This window comes from Trichomonas vaginalis, chromosome I, assembly GCF_026262505.1.
Source record: "Trichomonas vaginalis G3 chromosome I, whole genome shotgun sequence".
NCBI lineage: Eukaryota > Parabasalia > Trichomonadida > Trichomonadidae > Trichomonas > Trichomonas vaginalis.
Window position 1 is genome coordinate 7,690,327 of NC_067203.1, and position 25,722 is coordinate 7,716,048.

Here is a 25,722-nt window from a genome sequence, read left to right on the forward strand (position 1 = left end):
TTTAATACAATATATTGTGTTTGGATTCTTCGTAGGTCAGTTGAAAATGATGATTTTGTTACTTTTTCATACTAAAAAAAAATCATATTTTTTTTCTTTCATTGAACAAAGATAAATTCAAATCAATTATAAAAAAGTAGAAAATAATGTATAAAGGTTTGTTTTTTACATACAACTTTAAAAAATTTATTATCAATCAAGTTATTGAGCTTCTTCAAGGAGACAAAGGTGGAGTATAGCTGGATAATAAGCGAACTGCTCATCTGTCTTCAAGATTTGTCTTAAATGGGACTCAATTTCCTTTTGATTTGTCTTATCTCCTGAATTCTTAACATAATTGTAGGCTTCAATGAAAGGATCAAGTCCAATTGCTTTTTCCAGTCTAACTCGAAGCATTTCGATTCTTTCAAAAAGTGACACACTTTCATCAACATCACTTAAAATGCTTGTTCCTGTGAAGTAATGGCTTCCCAGGCCGTTCTTATTACTCATAGTAATAGTTTTTTCGCTTGTTGCATCAGGTGGTTTATCAAAAATGCTTTGAGCGATGTCTGCAAGAACTTTGAATTCATCTGCATCATCGTCATTATCTGATGAGTCATCTGATATATGTATGATATCTGAGAGGTTCATTTTTGGTGGTGGTTGGACTTCTTCGCCTTCTTCTGCGAACAATTCTGGATGTTTTTGTCTGAAAACTTGTTCTAAGAGATCATCCCTCTTCCTACGGACTTTCTCTTTGATGTCATCATCAGGTGTTTTGGGTTTGGCCTCTGCTTCCTCTTCTTCGTCGTGAACTTTGATATTAAATCTTCCAGTTATGCTCAAATCGCTGTTAGCCGGTGGCTTTGCCTTCTTTGGAGACTGTAGTTCGAGATGTTGGAAGTCTTTTTTGAGTTCTTCGTTCATTTTTGCTTTTGTCATCAATTTTGAAGGTCTAGAACACTTTTTATGCTTTGCTGGCTTAGCGGACTTCTTTGTCTCGACGATTTTGATCGAGGCATCGAGGATATTATGTAGTTCTGACATGATGAAATCGTAATTCAAAATTTTATTTATGTTTGGACGACGAGAAGGGAACTTTTGGAGGCATGCTGTAACTAAGTTTCGTAAATTAGATGAAAAAATATATGGTATCGGTGTGATGTTTCCCTTAAGAATCTTTCGAATTAAAGCTGGAATACTTTTGCCTTCAAAAGGAGGTTTTTGAGCGCATAGCTGGTATAGTAAGCATCCTAATGCCCATATCTCTGTTTTGTCTGTATATTGCTTTCCTTGGCATATCTCAGGGGCGAAGAAATAAGGCATTGTTTGAGCTGTCTGCGTAAAGTTTGTTGTTCCGACAAGAATCTTGGTATTTACGATACCTGCAACTTTAAGCATTCCGTTCCTCAGGAAAACAATGTTCTTTGCTTGAATAGAATGGTGTAAAAATCCTCTATCATGCATATATTTAAGAGCTAAACTTATTTTTGTAAACCAATCGAGAATTTGATCTTCATCGAATAACATGCCCTGCGATTTTTTAATTTTTTGCTCTAAATTACCGCCTTGAGCAAAATCCATGACTGTATAAAGCGAATCATCTTTAATAAATGCTGTATGATACTTAAGAATGTTAGGATGATCGAGTGAGCAGAAAGAAAGCTCTTCTTCTAGTACAGAATCCCAATCTTCTCTGGGCATTGCAGCAAGAGACTGCTTTCGAATGACAACATGGTGTGATGTGGGCTTCTCTAGGTAAAGTGTGAATTGTCCACTCGCATCATTGCTTATTTCTCTCTGCAAAACGTAATTTTCCATTCTTAAAAAATCGCTTTTGAAAAATTGTCACTTTTTATAATTGAATACGTTTTTTTGAAATTTGCAATAAACTCAACAACCAAAACAACAAGGACTTAATCCTAAAGTAGAAAACGAATGAATTCGTCACACTAAATACATACGTATCTCAAACAAGTTAAAAAAAAACTTAAGTTAATATATAAACCTTTATAATTACTTTTAAACGGACTTACCTTCCTTCAAAGCTCTCTCACGTTCCTGGTAGTAAGCAGGAGGATGGTTCCATCTGTTGAATACAGGAGTCTTTCCGAGTCTCTTGCAGAGGTTAACCAATCTCTGGTGAGTCTGCTCGTTATCTTCATCGACTTCCTTCTTACCTTCGTAAAGCTGATAGCCTCCTCTGTAGACCTTTGGAGTAATTATGGGCATGCAGACATTGGAACCTCCCTGAAGAGCAATAAACTTACCGCCTGGGAACAATGTATCAAGGGCTGTTGTAGCAGCGATATTGTTGTATGGACAAGCAAGTCTGAGAGTATCATACATATTAAGAGTAGCTTGGACCTTTCTAGCATCGATTTCTTTACGCTCATCAGGGGTTGTTGATGCAAGGATCTCGCGGCCCATCTTTGTATCATTATGAATAAGATAAGGTCCCATTCCAATCATTGGGTAATGGCCATCGCGGAAGAACTCAATATCTCCTGCAAGATCATCAAATGTTTGATGAGGAACGCCAATGAGGCAGCCATTTCCTGTAACATAGCCGATTTTCTTAAGATTCTGTAAACATTCGACTCTTCTCGCCCAAGAGTGGTCTGCTGGATGCATTGTAGCGTAGAGCTTTGGATTACTTGACTCGATACGCAATAAGAATCTCTGTACACCCATATCGTAAAATCTCTTATAATCTGCGTAGTCTAATTCACCGATACTGAGAATAATGCACATACCAGTGTCTTTGTCTTTGCCGTACTTTTTGAAAATCTTATCAAGAAGAGATGCAATCCAATCCATTCTTTGACGAGATGTGATTTCACCAGATTGAAGAACAAGGTTTCTATATCCCTTGGCCCACATGAATTTGCAACTGTTAAGAATAGCTTCTTGTGGGATCAAGAATGGTTCGTAGGAGTTAACACCGCAATAATGGCATCTCTTTTCGCAAGCGTTGGAGAATTCGACAATACCACGAACTGAAACTTCGTTATGGAAGACTCTCTGTGTGACTGCACCTGCAGCACTGTGTAAAGCATCAATCTCATCCTTTGTACGTGGATTTAAAAGCCTCACGATGTGATCGTGTGACATTTTTTCGCCGGCAACTGCAACTTTAAGGGCTTCGCTGAATGATGGTAGCTCTCTTGTTGTTGGATTGAGTGTATTGAGTTGCATTTTTATGCTATTCTGATGAGATATGTTTTCTTAAAAATTTAAATATTGAAAGGGCTCTCAAAAAATTGTGAATGAGTGTTAATTTTCAACAAAAAGTGTTAAAAATGATGTTTGTTAATGAAATATTGATGTAGAGGCCATACTGATGCAAATCATCAGATTGTTTCCAGAATTGGTCATTAAACATCGGAATTGAATGAACAAAAACCGATGGAAATTTCTCTCAAATTTCTCCAAAATCAATAAGAGAGTTTCTATTGTTTAAGATTAAAACCGTGGAAAGAAAAGAACCGAGGAATGATAATATATGCCAAGCTGTGATCTAAGATATATAATGATCGCTTATATCATTGAATTGAATAAATCAATCAAAGTCAGTAGCCCATCATAATGAATTTGGAAATAATCTGATGTTTGTCTCATTATTGGAAAAGTAAAGGTGCATTTCTATTTACTTTAGTCGCAATTTGAAAGATTTTGAAAATTGAGATTTTATATGCTTAATCTCACTTGTTACTTCACCATATATTCGGATCTTTCATGTCAATTTTTGTTATATTGTTCTCTTTCTGAGATTATTATTGACCAAGATTAATTTACGCTTGGATAGTTAAAATAATTGTTTGCGAGATATTTTCTTCGTTATTATATATGATTGTCATTTATTTCAATGATTATTTGATCAATAATATTAATTTTATTCTAATGAACTATGTTTATTAAAGAAATGAATAGTGTAAGAAGTAATTCATGCATAAAAAGTTGAGGATTAATACAAACAATAGATATTTTTACATTAAGATGAAATAATAAACAAAAAAAACCAGCGATGTGTAAATTATTTGTTCAAACGCGAATAAAGCATATCAATTTGCTGTTGAAGAGAAATATTTTCGTTTTTCATTGAATCAATCGCATTCTGTACATCACGCTTTGTATTTTGTTTTTCTATCTTCATTAATTTAAGTAACTTCGCAATTTTTGTCATCCTTTTAGATAGGTATTCGCGTTTTATTCGAGGATCAACTGGATCAAAACTTGCAATATTAGATGAGCTAAACGAAAGTGTCTTTTTTTGTGGTTTGAGAAATACGAGCTTTTTCCTTGTATCAGAAATGACTGACATTTGCATTTCTATATATTTCTGAAGAGATTCTATTGAAGCACGAAGAATAACAGAATTTGCTTCACTCATTTTTAATTTTATTTTCATTTGCAATTATATACTGGGATTCCTAATACTTAGAATTGTTGTTATCTTGAAGTAAATTGCTTTATTCTATAATATTTTCAATTACAAAAATCTCAATTATATATGATAGTATATTATTTCGTTGGTTCTTTGTGATATTTCCCTACTATGAGAATATTTCCTTATATAAATATGAGTAAATAACAATATACAAACATAATTTAATCGAATATCAAATGAAAATATCAATACTTAGCAATTGGTTAGTCTAAGACCTAACCCAGTCAAAAACATAGAAAACAATGCCTGGTAGAATAGATGTTGCCCCATTCAAAATCGATTTAATAGTTGATGATCTATTCGAACTCACAGTTTTTGAATAATCGGTAAAAGTGCTCAATGTTGATTCCAAAGTATTATTCGTTTCAATAAGTTGTTCATGTAATTTATGATTTCGTTTCATATTAAGATTAGAAACAGATTCATTGAAAGTATTTGCTGTAGATTGCAGTGCAACAGCGTTTTCAATCAAAATTTGTGATTCGCTTTGCTTAGTTTGGGACGTAAAGATGCAATCTTTACCAGAAATAATTGCATTATTAATAGTTGTTTGCGTTTGCTTCAATGGAACTTCAACGTTCGTAAAATTAGGTGAACTAGCTGCCTTTCTCATATGGGAAAGATTTACTGCCATTCAAAAAAATGTTATTTTTGTCAACTTTACATGACAAGATTTTAATTCAATTAAAACAACAAGAAAGATCTTTTTTTCAACTATTGAAAGCATATAATGGAAGATAACTATCAGATTGTGAGAGAAAATCTTGACAGAGATGAAAGTAAAACAGAAGACCTTTCTAATTCTATTGCATCAACTTCCCAGCAGCTTGATGACCTTCAAACTTCCATAAATGGAATGACAATTACTGAAATTGCCTCAAATATACTCCATATAATTGATCAAATTCATAATATATCAGATAATTTCAACGAAATATCTAACCAAACAAATGAACTTATTGCAAGTCATCTCGAAACAGAAGAACAGTTTGAAAAATTGCTTGAGAAAGAAAAGGCAATGCAGGATATGATAGATAAGATTTAATTTTAAATGTATATATAGATGTCTTCCTTAATTCGCATGATTGAATCAAAACTGATACAGTATGCAATAAAGTAATATTCCCGCACCATTGTTTTTCATTATTTAGCAAATTTAACTTTTTCATTTTCTTTTATTGTATAAAATATTAGTTCTTAACGCATTTAACTACTTTTGGTTACTGAAATACTAGTACGTAGATACTTGTTTTAGCTCAAATATTTTTATAAATTAATTTTTACATAAATAAACATTTACAACATACATTAATATTAGTACATTTGAACAGATATGCGAATTAATCTCTCTTCATAAGGTAAAATGACGCAATAAAATTTCATGATCTAAATCAAGTGAAATCGGATAATTTAATAAGTTAGTCATTATATAATGACTATGGATTATCAAAATTCATCAATGGAAGGCTAATTTGAAGTAAATTTGTTGAAAATTATTAAAATCATTAAAATAAAAGAACAAATTATATTAAATCATTTGCCACACTATGAGTAAGCTTATGAAACTAAAAATTGTTAAATAAGAAAAAAATTAATTTCCTTCATCAACTTGTTTCATCACGTTCTTGATTAGATCTAATTTCAGAGCTGATTTTATCTTTTCGTAGTCAGGGAGGACTTCTTCTTCAACATTTTCTTTAACTTCTTCAACTTTTTCTTCTTTGAACTGGCATAAAGCGAAAGGATCAGCCAGTTTGTAGTCGCTTAGATGATCCTTTGGAAGAACGTGAAATATTGGGTATTCGATGATTGTTTTCGCAGTTAAATTTGTATTTAAGTCAAAATCAAGAGAAAGATCAAAAAACTGACCATTTTCAAGGCCCTCAGCTACCATAAGTACAGCAAGGTCTTTTAGATTTAAATGAGCAACGAAATCATCTTGAGATGCGTCAATAATCGCTTTAAGAGCAGAAGCAAGATTTGTATCATCCTGTATAGGTGGTAGAATCATTTCGAACTTCTTTTCCTGTCTATCATTGAAAAATCGCCATTTTGTTGTCCACATTAGATTTTTTCCGTCCTGAGTTAAATATGTCTTGTTTTCTTGTCTTCTTGTAGCTTGATTTGGCATAAATTTAATATCAATTCCTCTTTGGGAGCATTCTTTTTTAATCTTTTGCAAATATCTCGGTGGTTTATTAGATTTTTCGAGTTTATCAGCAGCATTTAACTTTGCAATCGATGCTTGATCAAGAAGTTGAATGTCTTTATAAAGTGTATGCTCGTTCATGTCTTTTACAGGAATAAATTCGGATTTTGGCTTTTGACCTGAACAATTTCTATCTATTTTGTGTTTTTTCACACATGCTAAACAACAAGTCTGACAGCCGCAAGCAGGACACTTATATTTTGCCTGATTTTCGCCACAGACTTCACAAATCATTAAAATTTTGTATCGTTTTCCTCAGAAAAAATTAGTCTCGAATTGTTTCTGACGAAAAACCAGTATTGCTTTTCATTTTCATATTGAATTGCTTGCATATTACTTTATCTGATGTAGATCTATCTTTGCCCTTCATATTGTTACCTAGATATTGAGTTTTAATCAAAGATATTGATGATTTGTTTGTAAAAACCATGTTCTCATTGCTCATTTAGTCATATTGCAATGTAGAATATGTCAGATTAAGTAGTTGTAGTCTGATGGATCTATTGTTTATTTTGGCAATATAAATTCTCGATCATTGTAAAGTTTGTTTTTTATTTCAAAAAAAATGGTTTGTAATCTTGAAGAACAGCTTAAGCCATATGAAAAATGGGTGATACTTGCTCAAGAAATCCTTCTTTTCAAGAGACCTATCATATATGCAGCTCTTCTTTTCATAATTTGGAGTTTATTTGCTTTTGCTTATTCTGTTGAAGCAGGATTCTTTGCATCATTATCTTTACTTGCTTGTGCAGTATATATGACAGTTGTTATTTACGCATATGTTGGTTCCAAGCTTGACAAATTCTTATTCAGCGAACTTCCAAAAGATGACCCAACAGCATCAAACCATGTAAGATCATTAAAGGAATTAAATGATTTAATCGGCAAATATATACCAGAAACATGCACAATCAAGCAAGCTGGCGAATTATCACAAAAGGGTTCAATTATTGCCATCTTCGTTTCAATCTTTATTGCAGTTTTCTTCAAATTTGTTCCTCCATTCTGGTTTAACTTCGTAGTTGTTTCTCTTGTTTTAATATTACCAGGAGTTCTTGCAATTCCACAAGTTTTGCACATACTCTTCAAGACACCACTTCCTACAGGTACTCCAGCTAAGCCGCAAACAGAAACACCAGCTCCAAAGGCAGAAGAGCCAAAGGAAGAAATTCCTAAGGCTGAGGAACCAAAAGCTGAAGAAGCAAAGCCAACAGAGCCAACTCAGCAAGAAGGAAAGGTCGAATAAATGTTATTTAATTCAAATTAAAAATTACGATTTTACAAATTGACTAAAATCATAATACACATATATATATTATTTAAGTTCCTTCTTTTCATAGCATTGTAATAAACAGAAATTCATCAAAAGTGACAGCTCTTAATTTTTTGACATTTGTAAATTCTAAATTGAATGAGAAAAATGAAATAATACTAAGCATAATACAATATTCTAGATTTAATTATAATTAGGAAAAAGTTAGTTTTGAGAGTACTTTTCATAGGCATATAGAATGAAATCTTCTGAAAAATAATATCACATAAACTCATATTATTTTCTAATATATAACTATTTTATATAAAAATCAAATTCAATGATCTTAAAAGCGAAGGATAAACCTCAAAATTTACGAATATAATGAGTGGGAATATAATGCTTATCTATCATAAAACCATATGAAATATCAATTTTTGCTTTACGCCTAATTTTTGACGACAATTAGCAAAAAATGTTAAATGTTAACACTCAGTCCATTTGAATATGAAAAATAAAATTGACTTTGATTAAATGTTTTTATTTATCATGCAATTCTTCTTGCGACCAAAGATTTGAATAAAAGTTCAAAAAATAAGATAGCTTAAAAAATAATATACGGTAGTGTTTACTAATAGATGAATAGTATATAAATTCTATTAAAATGGATTTGATCCAAAAAAATATATAAAATTTGATCATAAATAAAATCGTTTTAAATTACTTCTTCATTTAAATTATAACAATTATTTTTGGTTTTATATTTTTTTGGATCAAATCCATTTTAATAGAATTTATATACTATTCATCTATTAGTAAACACTACCGTATATTATTTTTTAAGCTATCTTATTTTTTGAACTTTTATTCAAATCTTTGGTCGCAAGAAGAATTGCATGATAAATAAAAACATTTAATCAAAGTCAATTTTATTTTTCATATTCAAATGGACTGAGTGTTAACATTTAACATTTTTGCTAATTGTCGTCAAAAATTAGGCGTAAAGCAAAAATTGATATTTCATATGGTTTTATGATAGATAAGCATTATATTCCCACTCATTATATTCGTAAATTTTGAGGTTTATCCTTCGCTTTTAAGATCATTGAATTTGATTTTTATATAAAATAGTTATATATTAGAAAATAATATGAGTTTATGTGATATTATTTTTCAGAAGATTTTGTGTTCTTCTTCAAAATTTTATTTTTTATTAAAAAGAATCTTTACAAAATATACATTTACTTTAATTAATATTTAAAAACGTGCACTATCAAAAGTTCCAAAAATTCAATATTTTAGCTTTTCTGAGGTGTCACTTTTGATGAATTTCTGTTTACAACAGCATTGTTAATAAAAGGAATTTATTTTTGATTCTGTATTCGATATTTCCAAAATTTAGCAGCCACAATTTATGGGTTTCCATACAAATAAAGAATTAATAGACTTCTATAATTTACTTTGATTCTCTCATGTTCTAACTCATCTGAAATTATCGGAATGAATTCCACTGTTTGATTTTTTTCAACCCTAATAAAGAGTATATGTTATCCATTAGTTGTATTTTAAATTAAACAGTACAAATTGTAATTTGAATTAAAAGTCGTAAAAATATAAAGTAAAGCAAATATACGGGATGACAAGCAGAAGCCCTAACTATGATCGGCTAATGGAGTTTTGCAAAGATTCAAGAGATTCTTTAAAAGCTTTTTACAAGTTACATACTCATAACCAAAGTAAAATCGACAATATTTATGACAGTATTAAAACACAAATAGATTCGCCAGAAAAACTCATTGAACAAATAATTCTAGCATCAAAATACAACCTTCGCTACTTGAAATCCTACTGGGCAATCTTTAAAAAACTATTTGAAGAATTTCATCCTAAACGTGTGCATAACATTTCTCCAATTTTCGATTACATGGTATTCGAGGAATACGGTTTTGTTTTCCAGGAGAAAAGCAAAAATTCATTTGAACAATTTGATGCTAAAAATTATACTTTGGATGTTCACGAAAAATACTCTATTTACAAAGCAATCATGAGAGATGATCTTTCACTGTTTGTTTCATTAACAAGCAGAGATGATTTCGATGAAGATATGAAATTACGACACGATTTCTATCCGAAGAAAAATCACGAATACGGATTACTTGAACTCTGTTGTTATTATGGCGCTGTTCAATGTTTCAAGTTTATGATTTCGAAATTTGAGCCTGATATCACTCCAGAATGTCTTCAATTCTCGTTTTTGAGTGGAAAACCAGACATAATGAATGAATGCATCAAAGTTCAGAAACCAGACAAAAAATGCATGAAATACGCAATTATTTCACACAACATTGATTTCGTAACATTCTTGATGAGAGAGCACAAGATCAATATCGATCTTAATCATTGCTGCAAATTCAATTGCATTGAAGCATTTTGTGCATACTTGGTTCATAGAAAGGATTATATCACATGTTTTATTAACTCACCAAAACTTTTTTCAGTACCTTTGCTAAAATATTTAATAAGACATGTCGATAATATTGATATCAAACCAGCAAGAAATAAAACTGCTCTTCACAACGCAATTATGAATGATTTTCGAAGTGGAGTAAAACTTCTTGTTTCCAAAGGAGCATCAATTAATGAAGTTAATGAAGATGGTAACAATTATCTTCATGTTGCATCAATGTTGGGTTTCAATGAGTTAGTCAAAATGTTTATCTCTTATGGAATTGATGTCGATTCAAAGGGAAAGAAAGGATGTACTTCTCTCCATTTTACAGCACTTAATAATTTGCCAGATACTGCTCAGATCCTTCTTCAACATGGGGCAGATATCGATATAGGCGACGTCGAAGGAAAAACACCAATTCATTATAGTGTACGCCAAAGTAACAAAGAAATTTGTAAGTTTCTTCTTCAGCATAATGCTGATGTTAACAGAAAAGATATCGAAGGTAAAACCGCTCTTCACATTTCAGCAAAAAATGCGGATACAAAATTTACAAATCTTCTTTTAGCTCATGGAGCAAATATCAATAAGCGCGATAAAAATGGAGAAACACCACTTTTTATAGCAATTCAACCATATCATGATTGGTATTTTTTACCTGCTGGCAGTGATGATGATGATTTCCAACCTAATTTTCGAAACCAATCAAAATCTTTAAGCCAATCAAAACCTCTAGGCCAATCAAAATCGGTAAACAAAATAAAATCCAAAAAATTTGTTGAATTTCTCATTTCACGTGGTGCAGATTGTAATGTTAAAAACAAGAGTGGATATGCGCCTATACATGATTCTACATACAACAATATACCTGAAGTAATTGAACTATTGGTTTCTCATGGTGTTGATATTAATTGTACTAATGATGAAGGTAATACCTCTGCACATATTGCATCTGCTTGTTGTTGCATGAAATCACTAGAAGTTCTAATCAAACATGGAGCCAATGTGAATATTAAAAACGCAAAGGGAATAACTGCACTTCATTACGCCTCGGTGGAAATTTTTTTGGAAATGGTTCAACTTCTTATAGCGCACGGCGCTGATATAAATGCGAATAACCAAAATAAAATCACTCCTTTGGCATGTGCCATTTCAAGCAAATGTGAGGAAACTGCAAAATATCTCCGATCTCTTGGGGCCACTACTTAGTCAATCGATTTTATAACTGATATTTTTAACTAAAAGATTAATTTTTTTTACTAATATTTCAAGTGAAGAACCTCTGCCTGAAAACATGCCCGATCCAGCCTTAACTGAAAACATGCCCGATCCAGCCTTAACTGAAAACATGCCCAACCTAGCCTTAAATGAAACCAATGATGCACAGAAACCTGATTTTGATAACCCATGGGATCTTGATAACATTTTTCCGGATGGGTGTTTTGATTCAGATCATGAGTTTTTCAATTCAGATGGAGATTTGGACAATTCCAGAAGTGGTCCTACTTTCAATTTTGAATTTTTTTAAGGGTGCACACGAGAGGATCATGTAAACTTCAGAATTTAGAACCTTATTTTTAGGCATTATCTTGGCTACCTATTTAGGCTCGAAAAGCAAAAAAATATCAAAAAATACAACTTGACTCCATTATGACCCTTTCATGGAGGTAGTTTTTCTCCGCTAGTATTTTCCCTTTGAATCTCTTTACAATTCGAAATCAAATTCAAACCTCAGTAGAAGAAAGGAAGAATCGACTTACTACGGTTGTAATACGAATAAATACATATATTTAATTATTTTTATTTACATAATAATTGTTTGAAGCTCATATTCCATCAAATTTTTAAATAAAAACATTAAAATGTTGAAAATGTTCATATATTTTAATAGGGTTTTGGCACTTTATTGAGGAATTACTACATACATAGTCGAACTGAACTTGATATTTTGAAATTTAAATTATTTATCAAAATTAAAATTTAACTAGAAATTTATAATTATTTAGTCATATTTTGCATAATTCTAAGTAGATTTTGTAAAAAATCAAGAAAGAAAAATTTTAACGTGCTTTATTTTTTCTTTTTTATAATAATACATATTATTATATAATTAACATATTCATAATGTTTCACCCTTTCAAAAATATAATCCTCCTCCTCTCAAATAAACGTACATACGGGTGGCCTCTTTTTTCAAAAAATTAAAATTTGAAATTTTGGGCTCAAATATTAGAGATTTTTTCAACCTTCAACGATATATGTTGTCTATATCAGACCTCCTTTCTTTTTGATACTTAACATTGTTCCTAAATCTTAGCCGTTAAGGCTGTTCTGAAAATATTTTTTTTCGAAAAAATTCGAAAAAAATTCTTAAAATTCAAAAATCCCTTAATTCCTGAGGATTTTGGAAAAAAGTTTTTACATGAACATGTGTATATTATATGAAGTATATTGATAAGGTAAAAATCAAATTTTATTGCATATTCATCGAGAAAATAAACTAACGAATCCCTCAAAATTGAGAGGGTAATCCTCCTCCTCTCAAATAAACGTAAATACGGGTGCACCCTTAACAATCGATGAATTTGAATTGAAATTGTCCTTTGTCAAAAAAAAATTAAAAAATGCAAACATTGACTCTCTCACCAGGAGAAAGGACATTTCAATGTGAGATGCTTGCAAGAAATATGCGTATGGATGGAAGAGAATTCCTTCAATCAAGAACTCACGAAATTGAGTTAAATCCACTTCCATTATCACCATCTAGCTGCAAAGTAATTAAAGGACACGGATACAGCAACACAACAGAAGTAATTGTTTCAATCAATACAGAAGTTGCCTTAAACGAGCACGCAGAGTTTGATTTATCAGTCAAATCTTTACCAGGTGCTTTTGGACCAAATTTGGAAGATGCTGAAATCTGCCAAGTTATTAAAACAACAATCAAGCATTTCCTTGTAAACAGTGAAGTTCTTGAGCCAAATCAGTTCATTCTTTTCAACTCTCCTTATTCCTGGAAGATCTACATTGACGTACTTATCCTTAAGGCTGCTGGTGGCGTCTATGAAGCATCTATGCTTGGAATCGAATCTTGCCTTCAAAATATCACTTTCCCGGCTTTAATTGTTACTCCAGGAGAGAGCGCAAATGAATTACATTTTGATATCGATGAAAGCAAGAAGGCAGAACACCTAATTAAGGTCGAAAAAATACCAAAACTTTATACATTCGCTGCATATCAAGATAAGCTAATTATCGATCCTACACCTGCTGAAGTTACTTCAGTACAGTCTCTTATTGTCATTGGAGCTTCAAAAGATGGTTCAATGCTCGGTATGAATCATTTCGGTGAATCAGGACTTCGTGAGTCACTTCTTGGCCAAATTACTGAGGTTGTTAAGTCTCTTAGTGCTTAATTTCCTGAAAAGTACAAAAATACAATTTTTATACGAATTATTTTTGGAATTTTCAGCTTTACACACAACTTATGTAATACTTCATATTTGTTTTCTAATTTTAAATATATAGAATTTGATAAACTATTTAAAAAGTGTAATTTTTTAAAACATATTTAACGAATCTTCTGAAATTTGAGCTCCAACACAATCTTCATGCTCTATATAAACATGAAACTATGATTGCAGGTGTTTTACCCCCAATCTAATGTTGTTTATTTTCCAAAAAAATTTCAAAAAAACAAAAATAAATTGAAAAATTGTTAAAAATTAAATCAAAAACATCAAAATCAATAATTTTTGGAATTTTGAAGTCTAGAGATTATGCTTATTTTTAAAATACAAACTATTATACTTCAATTTATAGGAATCTGGTTAAGATTTTTTAATTTTTTTTTCTAAAAATCCTACAACTAAGTGATTTTGTTGATAATATGCAATACAATAAAGCTAGAAATGATAGTTCGATAATGAAATCCCTATATTAACTTTATATTATTCTTATTACGAAAATTATGTCACTAAATAAAGGATATTTGATCTCAACATTCCCATCACAACCATTGTCCCTGCTTTAAAACATCAAAATTGTATATTATATGTTCACAAAGCAAAAAACATACATTGAAACATTCAAATTCATATTTATCCTTTACATTATTCATTTGTTAGTCAATGAAATCATTAGATACAGGGATGTAGAATGCATTTCATGTAAAAAAGTATCATGAATTTGACAGTACACTCAAATTCAAACAACCTTTTTTTTTTGTTTCAAAATCTTTAGAAAATTTTTTTTTGAATGAATCATGAACAGATCCCATCAGTAGGCAAGAAGAAGAGTAATATAACAGAGTATAACCGCAAGTCATATATTATACAGAATTTTCTCTATCTTATTGTCTTTATAGTCATTCTTGCCTCATTAACGTATCCATGGATCAGTTCTCGTAATGCTGCAAAAGAATCAATTGCCAAGATTTATTCAGAACATCTTACAGCCCATACTGAAGCAATTACTGCAGGTATTCAGGAATTTTTGAAGCAATATGAAGTTCCATCACGATTCTTAGCAGGTATTAGCGATACACCAGATCTCATCGAGTGTAGTCAAAGCAAAGTATATAACTTTATTCGCTATTGCCAAGCAGCAAGAAAAAACCTTGATCCAAAACCAAACTTGTTCTTTTTCGGAGAATCAGAATCAAGCTTTTGTATGATCAATTGGAACAATACGAACTCAACTAACCCAGATGAATTCCACTTTTTCTACGCTTATCACTATCAATTAGATGAATTCCAATTAAACTATTTCAATGGCTTAAATGCAGACTTTAACAATTTCCAACCCAACGGTGGTGATAATGTTACAATTTGGTCTGAACAAATGAAAATTATTTACAATACTAACGTTTTTAATCAATTTACATGGAGAAATATATTATATTTCGCAAATAAAAAATCAGACGATAATTACCTTGGCGGAGCAATCTACGTACGTAAAAGTTCTACAGATACAATTACGATTTCTGGTATTGGCTTTGACATTTCGTATTTGTACTCTACACTAAAGAAAATAGCTTCCCTATCTGATTCCAAGTACGCATTCTTAACTATGGATGACACAGCACTTTTATTAGATTCCGGCGAAATTGACCCAATAAATCATACAAAGAGCTCACTTTACGTATATCCATCACTTGCTGAGACATCAGATCCCTTCTGGCAGACAGCAGCCCATCTAATTGATGATTTAAAGAACGGATCAATTTTGAGTTCCGAAATTGATGGTGACAAATATCTCTTTTTACTTAAAAACATATCAGTCAGAGATATACCACATTTCCAGATCGTTGTAGCCTTTAATCTCCAAGAACCGATCTCAAATATGTTCTTTGATACAACTGTCATTTTTGTTGGCGGTTTAGGACTTGTTGGCCTTGTATTTTTCATCACGGCGTTCTTCCTACGCAGATCCAAACTCGAGAGAAGCCGCAAATTGAAGAGGGTTCCAAATCTCGAAGATGAAAAATTCAAAATTGACAAAAACGGAGGCGCATTAGTCCGATCTATCCACAGTCTCCGAAAACTACAGCTAGCATACCCAGAGGACACAATTCTCAACAAAATAGCTGATAGCGCAATCCTCAAATTGGCCAGATCCAAAGATTCACTTTTTCAGAATCCTTCAGTGTCAGATGGCGAATTTAAGACAGTTCTTCGACGTTTATCTCCACCTCCCGAACCAGCTGAACCTCCTTTCCAGATGTGACAAGTTTCTACAGGAAGGAAACTAGTAAAAGCTGTAGAAAACAACGAATTTTTATGGATGGAAAATGTTGGCCAATACAAACCATTTGTAAAGAAAATGATACTTCTTATTGTCTCCAATTCCCTTCTCTTCCAATCCATTGATCCCGATTATTTCGTTAAATACATGGTTGAAGTTGGAAAATCCATAAAAAACCCAGCTCATTCCACTTTACGATTGTCATCTTTGATATATTTAATCACTGGACCATTGAAGAATACGATCGGATCAAGGATAGACACGTTCGCGGTTGCTCTTGCTGTTGCTTTGCTTCATCCCGTCAATGCTGAAAACATTTGTAAAAGAGCGAGAAACATAAAACATTATTTGGATCTGCTCGATGACATGGTGCCAGGAAAAGGTGAAGAAAGAGAATATATAAGAGAAATGGTCAGACAACTGTTGATGGCTGCTGATGACAAACACGTGTTTGATATAATTGGTGAGTTCGCTGTTGTTTCTGAAAGTTCTGAATTCAATATAACAGAGAATTGGGATCATCACATGATATACATGAAATGCCTTGTTAAACTTTGTGATTTCTCGCCGTATTGGGCACCACACGCTATAATGGTGGAGGCTTTGAAGGCTGAGAACCCTTATCCAGACATGACTGATGAATTTAGAGATAATTATCATTATATTGTTGCTTCAAAAATTGTTCAGCCATTGTTGACTAATTTTACAAATTTAGTCAAAATGGAAGATGTCAGTTCTGCTTTGACATCGAATATATTAGAACTCAAATGCGCTGCTACTAAGGAATGATTTATTTATTATTTTTTTGTTTCATAAAATATTTGTATTTTTTTTTAAAGATGCAATCACTTTCTGGCAAAATATATAATTGGGTGCTTCTTCTTCTCTACAAGTCCATAATAAAACACGAGATGACACTGTATTGTTATATTCTGTTGTTTAATTAATATCTATTTCTTATACAAAAAATTAGGGAGTGTCTCATTACTTTTTTTACACCCTGTATATATCAATGATGGTTTGTTTAACTCCCTTGTTGTTTCATATAGATTATGTGTTATAAGTTGTAAACAACTTTATCCAAAACAAGAAGGGCACACCAATATATGAGTTTATATGAAACATTTGAGATTTTTAGTATGGTTATCTATGCTATCCAACATGTTTTACATTTACTTCCTTAAATACTTAGATGATGATTTATGATATCATTATTCATCTTCAAAGCACTGAAATTTTCAAGCATTTGGATTTTCGAATTATGGCAAATCGATTAAACATATTTCGGGATTCCATATAGCTAACTTTACACTAAAAATTGAAAAATAAACGGTAAATATGGATAAGGCAGCACAAATCGAGCTTTTAAAGAAGGAGCATCAGGTTGCTGTGGACAATTTCGATTTCGATCGTGCCGAAAGTATATCAATACAAATAAAGAAGCTCCAAACAGCTCAAAACAGACCTCAAACAAGAAATACTCAACTCGATGAAGAAACTGAAAAGCTTAAAACATCAGCAAATATTGCCAAAACAAAGACAACACAAGACCGCGTTGAACTTCAAAGAAAATTCCATGAACGTTTCCAAGAATTAACAAAACAGCATACTGAAGAGCTTAATAATTTAAGTCTCTCATATGCACTTGCTCGTGAGCGTGAGTTAAAGCGTCCTGTTCACGAGGCATCAGTCAAATATGAGCAATCAAAGAAATTCGGAACTGATCATAACTATCAAATGGCTCGTTCGCTCTATCAAGAAGCTGTTCAACTAGAAGAAGAAGTCCGTGAAAAGAGAACTCGCCAGATTGAAGAACAGTATCGTCGCCAAAAATCAAAACTTGAAGCTCGCCAAAAACGCGAAACAGACTTACTTGCAGAGAAGCAACGCGCAGCCCTTGAAGAGCTAGAACTGAAAGCATCAAAAGAACAGTCAAGACTTGACCGCGTTCAAAAAGCAGCTGAACTTAAATCAACTTTACGTTACCGCGATATTCCTCATGTTTCTGGTACAATGACTCCAAGGAAGAGGTCATCTTCAGTCTCTTCGTCAAGAGCTCCTTCTTCAGCTCGTAGATCATCTACATCTTCATCAAGATTGAGCAGCAGATCTCCGATTTAATTCATACTAATATTAGAGTAGAGGTTTTTTGTTAGAATAAATTAAATTTATAATAATTTTTTTTTTCGGAAATTTTATTTATAATAAATTTAATTGTTATTGAAGATTATTTGGTAGTAGAGATTCAGGAGCTCCAAAACTCACAATCTTTTCGAAAGGGAGTTTAGCTATTGGAAATGGTTTGTTATTTTCGTAATATGTAGATTGTTTATTCTTAAATGGTGCCGACACTAAAATATATTCTTATAGCTAGTTACTTATAGCACCATGTTCAACTAAGAATTTGACATTTTCTAGTGAATCCTCTTTAATTGCAATACTAAGAGGGCAACTATTAATTTAGAGAGAACTTCATAAATAAATAATCAATATGAAAAGAAAGGGAATATCATAAAACAATGAAGACTATGAAAAGAAAGAGAATAAGTTTCAACTAACAATTATCCCTCTTTTTACTATTTATCGTAATGTTTAGAAAAAGGTTAATGATATTTCATATGATTTATATGATTTTTTTTGTAATAATTTATTTATAAATTATTTTTTTTAATAGTTTTATAATGTAATGGCATCAATCTATTTGTCAAACATTTATTGATCCGAGTTTAGTGCTTGAACTCAGTTGGCTGTGGTGGAGGTGTATCTGGGACGTATGTTGGGATTTCTGGTGTACGCTTAGGGAATTTCTTCATGATTGCAGCGGCAATGTTATCGAAGCACTTCTTAAGCTCAGGGTTAGCAATAGAAGTGTAAGCTGGAGTACCATTATCGCATGAATCGACAATTGCAGGAATTGTTGGGATTGTGCAGATCTTTTGAAGTTTATACTTGTCGGCGAGAACCTTTCCAGCCTCGTTCTGAGCTGGTGTGATCTTGTTGCAGGTCTGGCACTGTTGTTCGCCCTTATTCTCAACAATACCGACAATTGGAATTGGCATACGGTTAAGCATGTCAATGCAGCGGCATGTATCGATGAATGAGAGGGCATCTGGCGTTGCAACAACGATGGCGCCATCTGCCTTGAATAATGTAGATAAAGCCATGTGAATATCGCCAGTTCCTGGTGGTGTATCGACAAGAAGGTAATCAACATCTTGCCAGATGGCCTTCTTCAAGAAATCACCAAGAATAGCACCAACATAGTTCTTCCAAAGAATTGAGTCCTTCTTTCCGATAACGTTAGCAACAGAAACTTGTTGGATTCCACCAGTTGTGATCGGCAAGTAGTTCTGTTGTTTATCTGGCGAAAGTAACCAATTTGTTGTGCCTGTAAGCCTTGGGATATCTGGTGAGTAGATGTTTGCATCGAAGATACCGACTTTGTTGCCTGTTTTAGCCAGAGCAAGAGCTGTGTTGACTGTAACCATAGATTTACCAACACCTCCCTTGTTTCCGATTGTTAAAATGAGTCTGCCAACACCAGCAACTGCCTTTCTTTCAATTTGTGGCATCTGTGGACCGGCTGCAGATCCTGGACCAGCTGTAAAGCGGCGAAAAGCTGAAACCAACATTTATAGAAAAGTGACGATCATTTTGTATTAGGGGCGCGAACAACTTACACCAATATGATTTTTTCTCAATTTAGATTTTAGTTCATCATTGATAAACAAAAACATGCCATGCTAAATTTCATTGAAATGGCTTGTTTCTCTAATCGTAAAGCATCATTTAAATGAAAAATTCAAAGACACACACAATCCAAAAAAAAAAAATTAACTTTATCTTTTGCAACAATGATTGAGAGATAATAATCAAATATGTCAAGAAATTATTTTCTTGCAATTGATAATAAATATTCTCTTACTGCTCCTTTCGATTTATCAAGTGCTGTTTTTCCATAATTATCCTTTGCTTCTTTATTAGCTCCAACTGAGATAAGATATTGAACAACTTCAAGTTTACCAAAATATGATGCCTCAATGAGTGGAGTAGATCCATAATTATCCTTTGCTTCTTTATCAGTTCCAATAGAGATAAGATATTGAACAACTTCAAGTTTACCATAAATTGATGCCCGAATGAGTGGAGTAGATCCATAATTATCCTTTGCTTCTTTATTAGCTCCAACTGAGATAAGATATTTAACAACTGGAAGATGACCATTTTCTGATGCCTCAATGAGTGGAGTACGTCCACCATTATCCTTTGCTTCTTTATTAGCTCCAACTGAGATAAGATATTTAACAACTTTAAGATAACCACTTATTGATGACCAGAATAGAGCTGTACCACCATTTTTACTGTTGAAATCTTTGTCACAGCCACATTCAATGAGAGATTTAACAAGTCTCAGATTTCCTTTAACAGATGCAAAATGAAGTACATTTCTACCCAAAAAGTCATCATCTTGTTTTTTCCAAAGTTCTTCGTCACATGCTTTTTGCATCATTTTTTGATTTCCTTTTTTTGAAATTTCTTCAAAGAATTTGTAGATTTGTTTGAAATCTTCAGAATTTTTAAGTTCTGAAATTTTCGAAAAAAATTCTTTTGGTAAATCGTTTCCTTCTTTCTCTTTTAGTTGAGAGTGAAGAGTTTGCATCTCTTTCTCAATGTTTTCTTTTTCTTTTTGGATCTGATTTAAATCTGCTTGAAGTTTTTCGATTTTATTTGTTGTAATGGATTGATCCTTTTGTAATTGTTCTAAAATGCCAATAATTCCTTCGAAGATTCGCATCTTCATGTACTTTTGAACTGATTTAAGTGTTGAAATGGCATCTTGTATGTTGTTTATTGAAATATTTGCATTTCGAGTGCAGGTATACAATTCACGTGCTGAAATAACAGAATGAGATTGTGCAAGAAGAGAATTGAAGTCATCAGGTGTTAGATTCGCGAATTTCATGATTGATTCGATATCTTCTACTTCGAATATGCTAAAGAGTTTATCCTCTTGAATGTAATCTTTGATATGTGAGCCAATATATTCGTAGTTCAGAACAATTCCCCGACTCATTAAGGCTTCTCTCCGACCAAACGGTCTGTATCGGCTTTCATTTAACATTCTTTCTCGAGATGGCGATTTTGGTACCTCGAAAATAAAAAATTTCAAAAGAATACAACTTGGGTTCTTTTAAATGTTTGTTGGTAGGGTATTAATACCCCAGAGTATGAGGTCCAAAGTCGCTGTTTTTGCTCAAGATTAAATTGCATTATCCAAAATTTGACCGAAAGTATGTAATTTAAGCAGCATATTACGAAAATGCCTAGCGAATATATTCAAACATATTAATTTATTTTGTATTCCGAAACCAATAAGACGTTACATTTCACATAATATTCCGAAACTTGGCATTTCTAGATATATTATATAACACCGATAATATGATCGTAAACCAAATATTTGATGCCAATAATATAAAAATATTCAAAAATAATATCATTTTTTTTATTTCCAAAAAAATTGGAATTCTAAATACTGATGTATTTAAGCTATCTGGCATAAGGAATGCTATATAATCACGACAGCTAAATTTTTTACTATTTTAAATTTTTGCACCATGTTTTTTCGCATTCTGTATTAATATTATAAAAAAAGATATATGCAACTAACTTGAGTTCATTGGGCTGTATCTTTGAATATGCTTTCAAGCTTTGGAAATGAGATTTTCAAACATTTTGTTTTTTCCTAGAGATTAATTTTGGCAAAACCCGCAGAGTAAAGATTATTCTTTTCTCCTATATTTCGTAAATATTATACTCTTCATAAATTTTGAAAGACAATGTAATTTTATTAAATTTATAAAAAAAAATTGGCCGATAGCAGGCATTTGAATTTAAGGTATATTAGTTGTCTCACATATGACATCAAATCTATCGCTACGATTTTCGATGGAAGAGCCTCTGAGTTGAAGATATTAGATAATTCAAACCCGAAAACTCGATTTTATGGCGTATACCTCAATGTTTCTTCGAGTATAAGCTAGCGTATATTGTTGAATATTAAAATAAGTATGTTGATTTTAATTGCTAAATATTATAAGTTAATGAACAATAAATGTAGCCGTAACAACTACCATATAAAATTTTCCTTTGTGATAGTCAATACTGCTTGTATCAATTTGAGGAAAATCAACTAGGGCTTGTTTTTGCCTGATACAACTTTGTCCAGGTCAACTTTGTAAAAAAGTTTACAAATTAGGACGATAGAAATTGAGACCTTACAGGGCTTCTGAGTTTATGATTTTTTTGGTGAACCCCCCTTTATATTTTATGCACGTTTTTTAATAATATATATAGGGATTTTTTTTAAATTATGCAAGTTTTAAAAGATACTACTGATATTATTGGGAAAATGGCTACGCCTGAAATGACAACTAAGCTAGTTGATCCTCCTGATGATGATTTAATCGATGAACCTAATGCTTCTCGTATACCAAAACAATATCATATCGTTAAAACATTCCCAATTTTTCCAAAAGATTATGCAGATCAAGGTTATCGTTGTTACAATAAAGACGGCCTTTGGAATGTCGTAATTTGGCCATCAAATAATCCAGATTCAAGAGAAGACGTTATTCATCTTTCCGATGCTGTACGTTTAATGCTGGATGAAATACAAGGTGATATGAGTACATATACAGAGCAAACAAATACACAAGATGTACAGAAATCTAAAGCTGCTGCAGCCCAATTAATGCAATTATTCGATAGACGCACAACATTACTTAAAGTAGCACTCGACGAACTTACACGCCAAGTGTCAAAGCATTGTGCAGAAAGAGGCACTCTTCTTGCTTTTTTAGTTGACAATTTTTTGTCAGCATTTAAAGAAATTCCAAACCAATACAACAATGCGCTTCGCGTTATGAAAAAAGAAATCGATCAGTTAAAAGTTTCTCTCGATGCAAAGAATATGGAACTTGAATCTCAAGGAAAGGATTTAAACGAACGTATACAACTCATGGTTATTGAAAGGAGAATGGAAAAAGAGTGGCATGCTCAACTTGAAGAGCAAATTAAGCGCTGGAAAACTCAGATTGATAATTACAAATTAAAAGCTCAAGAACAAGTTAAAATGGAACGTGATATGCTTGAACAGCAAATAGAAAACATGAGATCAATAGTTAGAGATCTCAGACTTGAAAATGACGGTCTAAAAACTCAAACTCAGTTCCAAAGAAACGAACTCTTAAAATCAGAGAAAAGATATGCAGATTTAGAACAACAATTGCAGTCAATGAACAAGAAGAACGAGAAATTACAGATGCAAATCTCAAAACAACAAAATGGAGGAACAATTACAACAAGATCAGATCATAATGATGGAAATGAAGAAGATGCAAACGAAGAAGACCAACAGTATTCAACTTTAGCTGATGGATCAAAGCTCAAACAATTATTAATCGAATTTCCATCTCAAAGACAGTTACAACAGATGTCAACGAAGGATATTACCTCAGTATCATTCAATTTGTTCGAAACAATGTATAATGCTAACACAGATATGGCTTTAGATGATTTTTATGCAACAAGATTATTATTGACCGAAGATACTCCACAAATTGCGGCCGATACTGCAAGGTGCTACTTAGAATCAATGAGACAAACATGTCAGCAGTTCAATTTATCGCAACTTGTCCTTGATTTCATGGAAAGAAAGGTAAATGTGAGTTTATTCAACGTATTTTTGTCATTGTTCGGTTTCTTTAGAGCTCAGCCTTTCCAAGGTAACATGAACTTGGATCCTCAGACTGATGTTCCTAGTGTTCCTTTATCTTTGGCCTGGAATTTGACAACAACCATGTTCACTTCACCTCTTGGTGAAGCCACTGTAAAAGAGATCAATGATGAAATAAAAGCTGTTGCAGCTGAAGAAAGAGGAAAAGAACCTGTTATTTCAATAGTTTATGTTTTCGAAACTGTATTGAAGAAATGCGCCGAATTCTACTCCAAGAAATGCACAGATGCACAAAACAACTTCACAAGGGCATATTCCAGATATCAGAGAGCTATTTTACAGAAATTACCAGGTGCAGATACAACATTACCTAGAATGGATTGGAGAACGTTCAGAGATTTCATGAAACAAGTCAGACCGGAACTAACAATCCAAGAACTTGAAGAAATGTTCATGGAAGGAACTAAATTCTCTGATTCAATTGCAAGCGTTACTTCTGATGCATTTGATACATTATGCGTATCAAGGCAGGTATATGTTAATAAGATTAAAGTACCTGGATCAGGTAAAAGACTTAGATACGTTCCTCCTGACATGTTATCGATAATTGAAACTGCTTGGAGGTCTTCATTAAGGACTTCTGTTAAAAAGGCAATTACAGAGTTAGGAAAGAACGAACAGTCACAAGGAATTGTTGCTTCTTTGCGTTTGATCGATCAAAAATTAGAAGATTCACTTAGAAACCAAGCTGCTGGACCTTTCTGCGTTCAAATGCTCTATGAAGCTGCAACAATTATATCTAATGAAGCTGTGAATATCGCAGCATCTCTACCAATGGAGAAATGTTTGAGAATTATGGAGAAAGCTATTAATGTATTGAATTTAGATGATGGTAAATAATTTATATTATTTTATTGTTAAATTATCAATTTTTAATAATATATGCTATTTGTTTTTTCCCTCAATATACTTGATTAACTTTTATTATTCATTTCATACAGAAAATCATATTATAATTCATCTATTCTATCAATGTGACACATACTACATGAATTTTATGGATTGAATCTCTCTATATAATTTCAATTATTCGTTATCCTTATTTACCTTGATTATTGCGATGAATAATGAAAAATAAAATGCAAATGAACGTGTCGAGTCTTGTAATCATGTGGGAAAGCTGTATTGAATGGTTTCATGTGAATTTCAATGCAAATTAGTTCCAAATGATGAAAATAGTTATGAACAAAACTCTCCTTCATGGAGAAGTACAAAATTATACATAAATTATACATAAAAATATTTTTGTTCTTATGGGAGTGACCAGGACGATAGACATTTCGCGGCTCGTCTCTGAACGCTGTGTTTTCGCAGGGCTCTCCAAAGAGTCGCAATATCATAGTTCGCAAAAAGGGGCGAGAATGTTCTTAGCTCTCATCTGGCGATCTTACAATCTATTAATACAAAACTGGTGTCTTTTTTTAAAATATAATTTGGTCACCTTGAACTCTTATCCAATAATTATTAATCGGTACAATACAACAAGAGGAATGAAACATATTAATACATTTACATTTTTCAAATAATAAAATATTTTATTTGATTTTAAGAAGAATGAGTTGAAAGAAATGAATACACAATTTGAGAAACTGAAGATACTTTTAATATTCAAGATATTTTTGAATATTAATTAATTTTTATGATGAAATATTTATTTCCACATTTTAGTATGTTTTATTAATGTTTTTGAATTACTAGAGAAGGATCTATTAATACACTCTGTTTGACATTAAATGTTTACTGTAATATTTGAAATCATCTGAAAATTGAGCTGTTACTTGCAAAAGCATGGATTTAGTATGCAGTATGATGCTACATGCTGTTTTTAGTCATTTCA

General features: G+C 32.2%; 15 protein-coding genes across 15 annotated transcripts, besides 3 other annotated features; 8 read left to right on the top strand and 7 right to left on the bottom strand.

Annotated features, from left to right (window-relative positions):
• Nucleotides 1–160: 160 nt before the first annotated feature.
• TVAGG3_0947630 (protein serine/threonine kinase protein) lies at nt 161–1,816 on the bottom strand (the record flags this gene model as incomplete). Its single annotated transcript, XM_001314045.1, has 1 exon — nt 202–1,803. One exon carries the CDS (start codon nt 1,801–1,803, stop codon nt 202–204), a length of 1,602 nt encoding a protein of 533 aa, XP_001314052.1.
• Nucleotides 1,817–1,977: 161 nt separating this feature from the next.
• Nucleotides 1,978–3,215, bottom strand: TVAGG3_0947640 (3-methylornithine synthase family; the record flags this gene model as incomplete). The annotated part of the gene is made up of 1 exon (XM_001314046.1): nt 2,005–3,180. The coding sequence occupies one exon, from the start codon at nt 3,178–3,180 to the stop codon at nt 2,005–2,007; it is 1,176 nt and encodes a 391-aa protein (XP_001314053.1).
• Nucleotides 3,216–4,018: 803 nt separating this feature from the next.
• TVAGG3_0947650 (uncharacterized protein) lies at nt 4,019–4,375 on the bottom strand (the record flags this gene model as incomplete). Its single annotated transcript, XM_001314047.1, has 1 exon — nt 4,019–4,375. One exon carries the CDS (start codon nt 4,373–4,375, stop codon nt 4,019–4,021), a length of 357 nt encoding a protein of 118 aa, XP_001314054.1.
• A 265-nt stretch (nt 4,376–4,640) lies between these two features.
• On the bottom strand, nt 4,641–5,066 carry TVAGG3_0947660 (uncharacterized protein; the record flags this gene model as incomplete). The annotated part of the gene is made up of 1 exon (XM_001314048.1): nt 4,641–5,066. The coding sequence occupies one exon, from the start codon at nt 5,064–5,066 to the stop codon at nt 4,641–4,643; it is 426 nt and encodes a 141-aa protein (XP_001314055.1).
• A 69-nt stretch (nt 5,067–5,135) lies between these two features.
• TVAGG3_0947670 (uncharacterized protein) lies at nt 5,136–5,732 on the top strand (the record flags this gene model as incomplete). Its single annotated transcript, XM_001314049.1, has 1 exon — nt 5,163–5,477. One exon carries the CDS (start codon nt 5,163–5,165, stop codon nt 5,475–5,477), a length of 315 nt encoding a protein of 104 aa, XP_001314056.1.
• Nucleotides 5,733–6,023: 291 nt separating this feature from the next.
• TVAGG3_0947680 (box C/D snoRNA protein family) lies at nt 6,024–6,875 on the bottom strand (the record flags this gene model as incomplete). The annotated part of the gene is made up of 1 exon (XM_001314050.1): nt 6,024–6,875. The coding sequence occupies one exon, from the start codon at nt 6,873–6,875 to the stop codon at nt 6,024–6,026; it is 852 nt and encodes a 283-aa protein (XP_001314057.1).
• A 331-nt stretch (nt 6,876–7,206) lies between these two features.
• TVAGG3_0947690 (uncharacterized protein) lies at nt 7,207–7,887 on the top strand (the record flags this gene model as incomplete). The annotated part of the gene is made up of 1 exon (XM_001314051.1): nt 7,207–7,887. One exon carries the CDS (start codon nt 7,207–7,209, stop codon nt 7,885–7,887), a length of 681 nt encoding a protein of 226 aa, XP_001314058.1.
• Nucleotides 7,888–7,986: 99 nt separating this feature from the next.
• Nucleotides 7,987–8,023: a mobile genetic element.
• Nucleotides 8,024–9,199: 1,176 nt separating this feature from the next.
• Nucleotides 9,200–9,237: a mobile genetic element.
• Nucleotides 9,238–9,562: 325 nt separating this feature from the next.
• Nucleotides 9,563–11,551, top strand: TVAGG3_0947720 (ankyrin repeat and SOCS box-containing protein 4 family; the record flags this gene model as incomplete). Its single annotated transcript, XM_001314052.1, has 1 exon — nt 9,563–11,551. The coding sequence occupies one exon, from the start codon at nt 9,563–9,565 to the stop codon at nt 11,549–11,551; it is 1,989 nt and encodes a 662-aa protein (XP_001314059.1).
• A 319-nt stretch (nt 11,552–11,870) lies between these two features.
• Nucleotides 11,871–12,911: a mobile genetic element.
• Nucleotides 12,912–12,932: 21 nt separating this feature from the next.
• On the top strand, nt 12,933–13,895 carry TVAGG3_0947740 (U1 snRNA 3'-end processing; the record flags this gene model as incomplete). Its single annotated transcript, XM_001314053.1, has 1 exon — nt 12,967–13,758. One exon carries the CDS (start codon nt 12,967–12,969, stop codon nt 13,756–13,758), a length of 792 nt encoding a protein of 263 aa, XP_001314060.1.
• Nucleotides 13,896–14,599: 704 nt separating this feature from the next.
• On the top strand, nt 14,600–16,069 carry TVAGG3_0947750 (uncharacterized protein; the record flags this gene model as incomplete). The annotated part of the gene is made up of 1 exon (XM_001314054.1): nt 14,600–16,069. The coding sequence occupies one exon, from the start codon at nt 14,600–14,602 to the stop codon at nt 16,067–16,069; it is 1,470 nt and encodes a 489-aa protein (XP_001314061.1).
• Nucleotides 16,070–16,126: 57 nt separating this feature from the next.
• TVAGG3_0947760 (HD-domain/PDEase-like family) lies at nt 16,127–16,876 on the top strand (the record flags this gene model as incomplete). The annotated part of the gene is made up of 1 exon (XM_001314055.1): nt 16,127–16,876. One exon carries the CDS (start codon nt 16,127–16,129, stop codon nt 16,874–16,876), a length of 750 nt encoding a protein of 249 aa, XP_001314062.1.
• A 549-nt stretch (nt 16,877–17,425) lies between these two features.
• On the top strand, nt 17,426–18,553 carry TVAGG3_0947770 (uncharacterized protein; the record flags this gene model as incomplete). The annotated part of the gene is made up of 1 exon (XM_001314056.1): nt 17,426–18,208. The coding sequence occupies one exon, from the start codon at nt 17,426–17,428 to the stop codon at nt 18,206–18,208; it is 783 nt and encodes a 260-aa protein (XP_001314063.1).
• A 260-nt stretch (nt 18,554–18,813) lies between these two features.
• TVAGG3_0947780 (NUBPL iron-transfer P-loop NTPase (ParA) family) lies at nt 18,814–19,719 on the bottom strand (the record flags this gene model as incomplete). The annotated part of the gene is made up of 1 exon (XM_001314057.1): nt 18,814–19,719. One exon carries the CDS (start codon nt 19,717–19,719, stop codon nt 18,814–18,816), a length of 906 nt encoding a protein of 301 aa, XP_001314064.1.
• Nucleotides 19,720–19,976: 257 nt separating this feature from the next.
• TVAGG3_0947790 (protein ubiquitination) lies at nt 19,977–21,161 on the bottom strand (the record flags this gene model as incomplete). The annotated part of the gene is made up of 1 exon (XM_001314058.1): nt 19,977–21,161. The coding sequence occupies one exon, from the start codon at nt 21,159–21,161 to the stop codon at nt 19,977–19,979; it is 1,185 nt and encodes a 394-aa protein (XP_001314065.1).
• Nucleotides 21,162–22,446: 1,285 nt separating this feature from the next.
• Nucleotides 22,447–24,758, top strand: TVAGG3_0947800 (uncharacterized protein; the record flags this gene model as incomplete). Its single annotated transcript, XM_001314059.1, has 1 exon — nt 22,461–24,725. One exon carries the CDS (start codon nt 22,461–22,463, stop codon nt 24,723–24,725), a length of 2,265 nt encoding a protein of 754 aa, XP_001314066.1.
• Nucleotides 24,759–25,722: the final 964 nt, after the last annotated feature.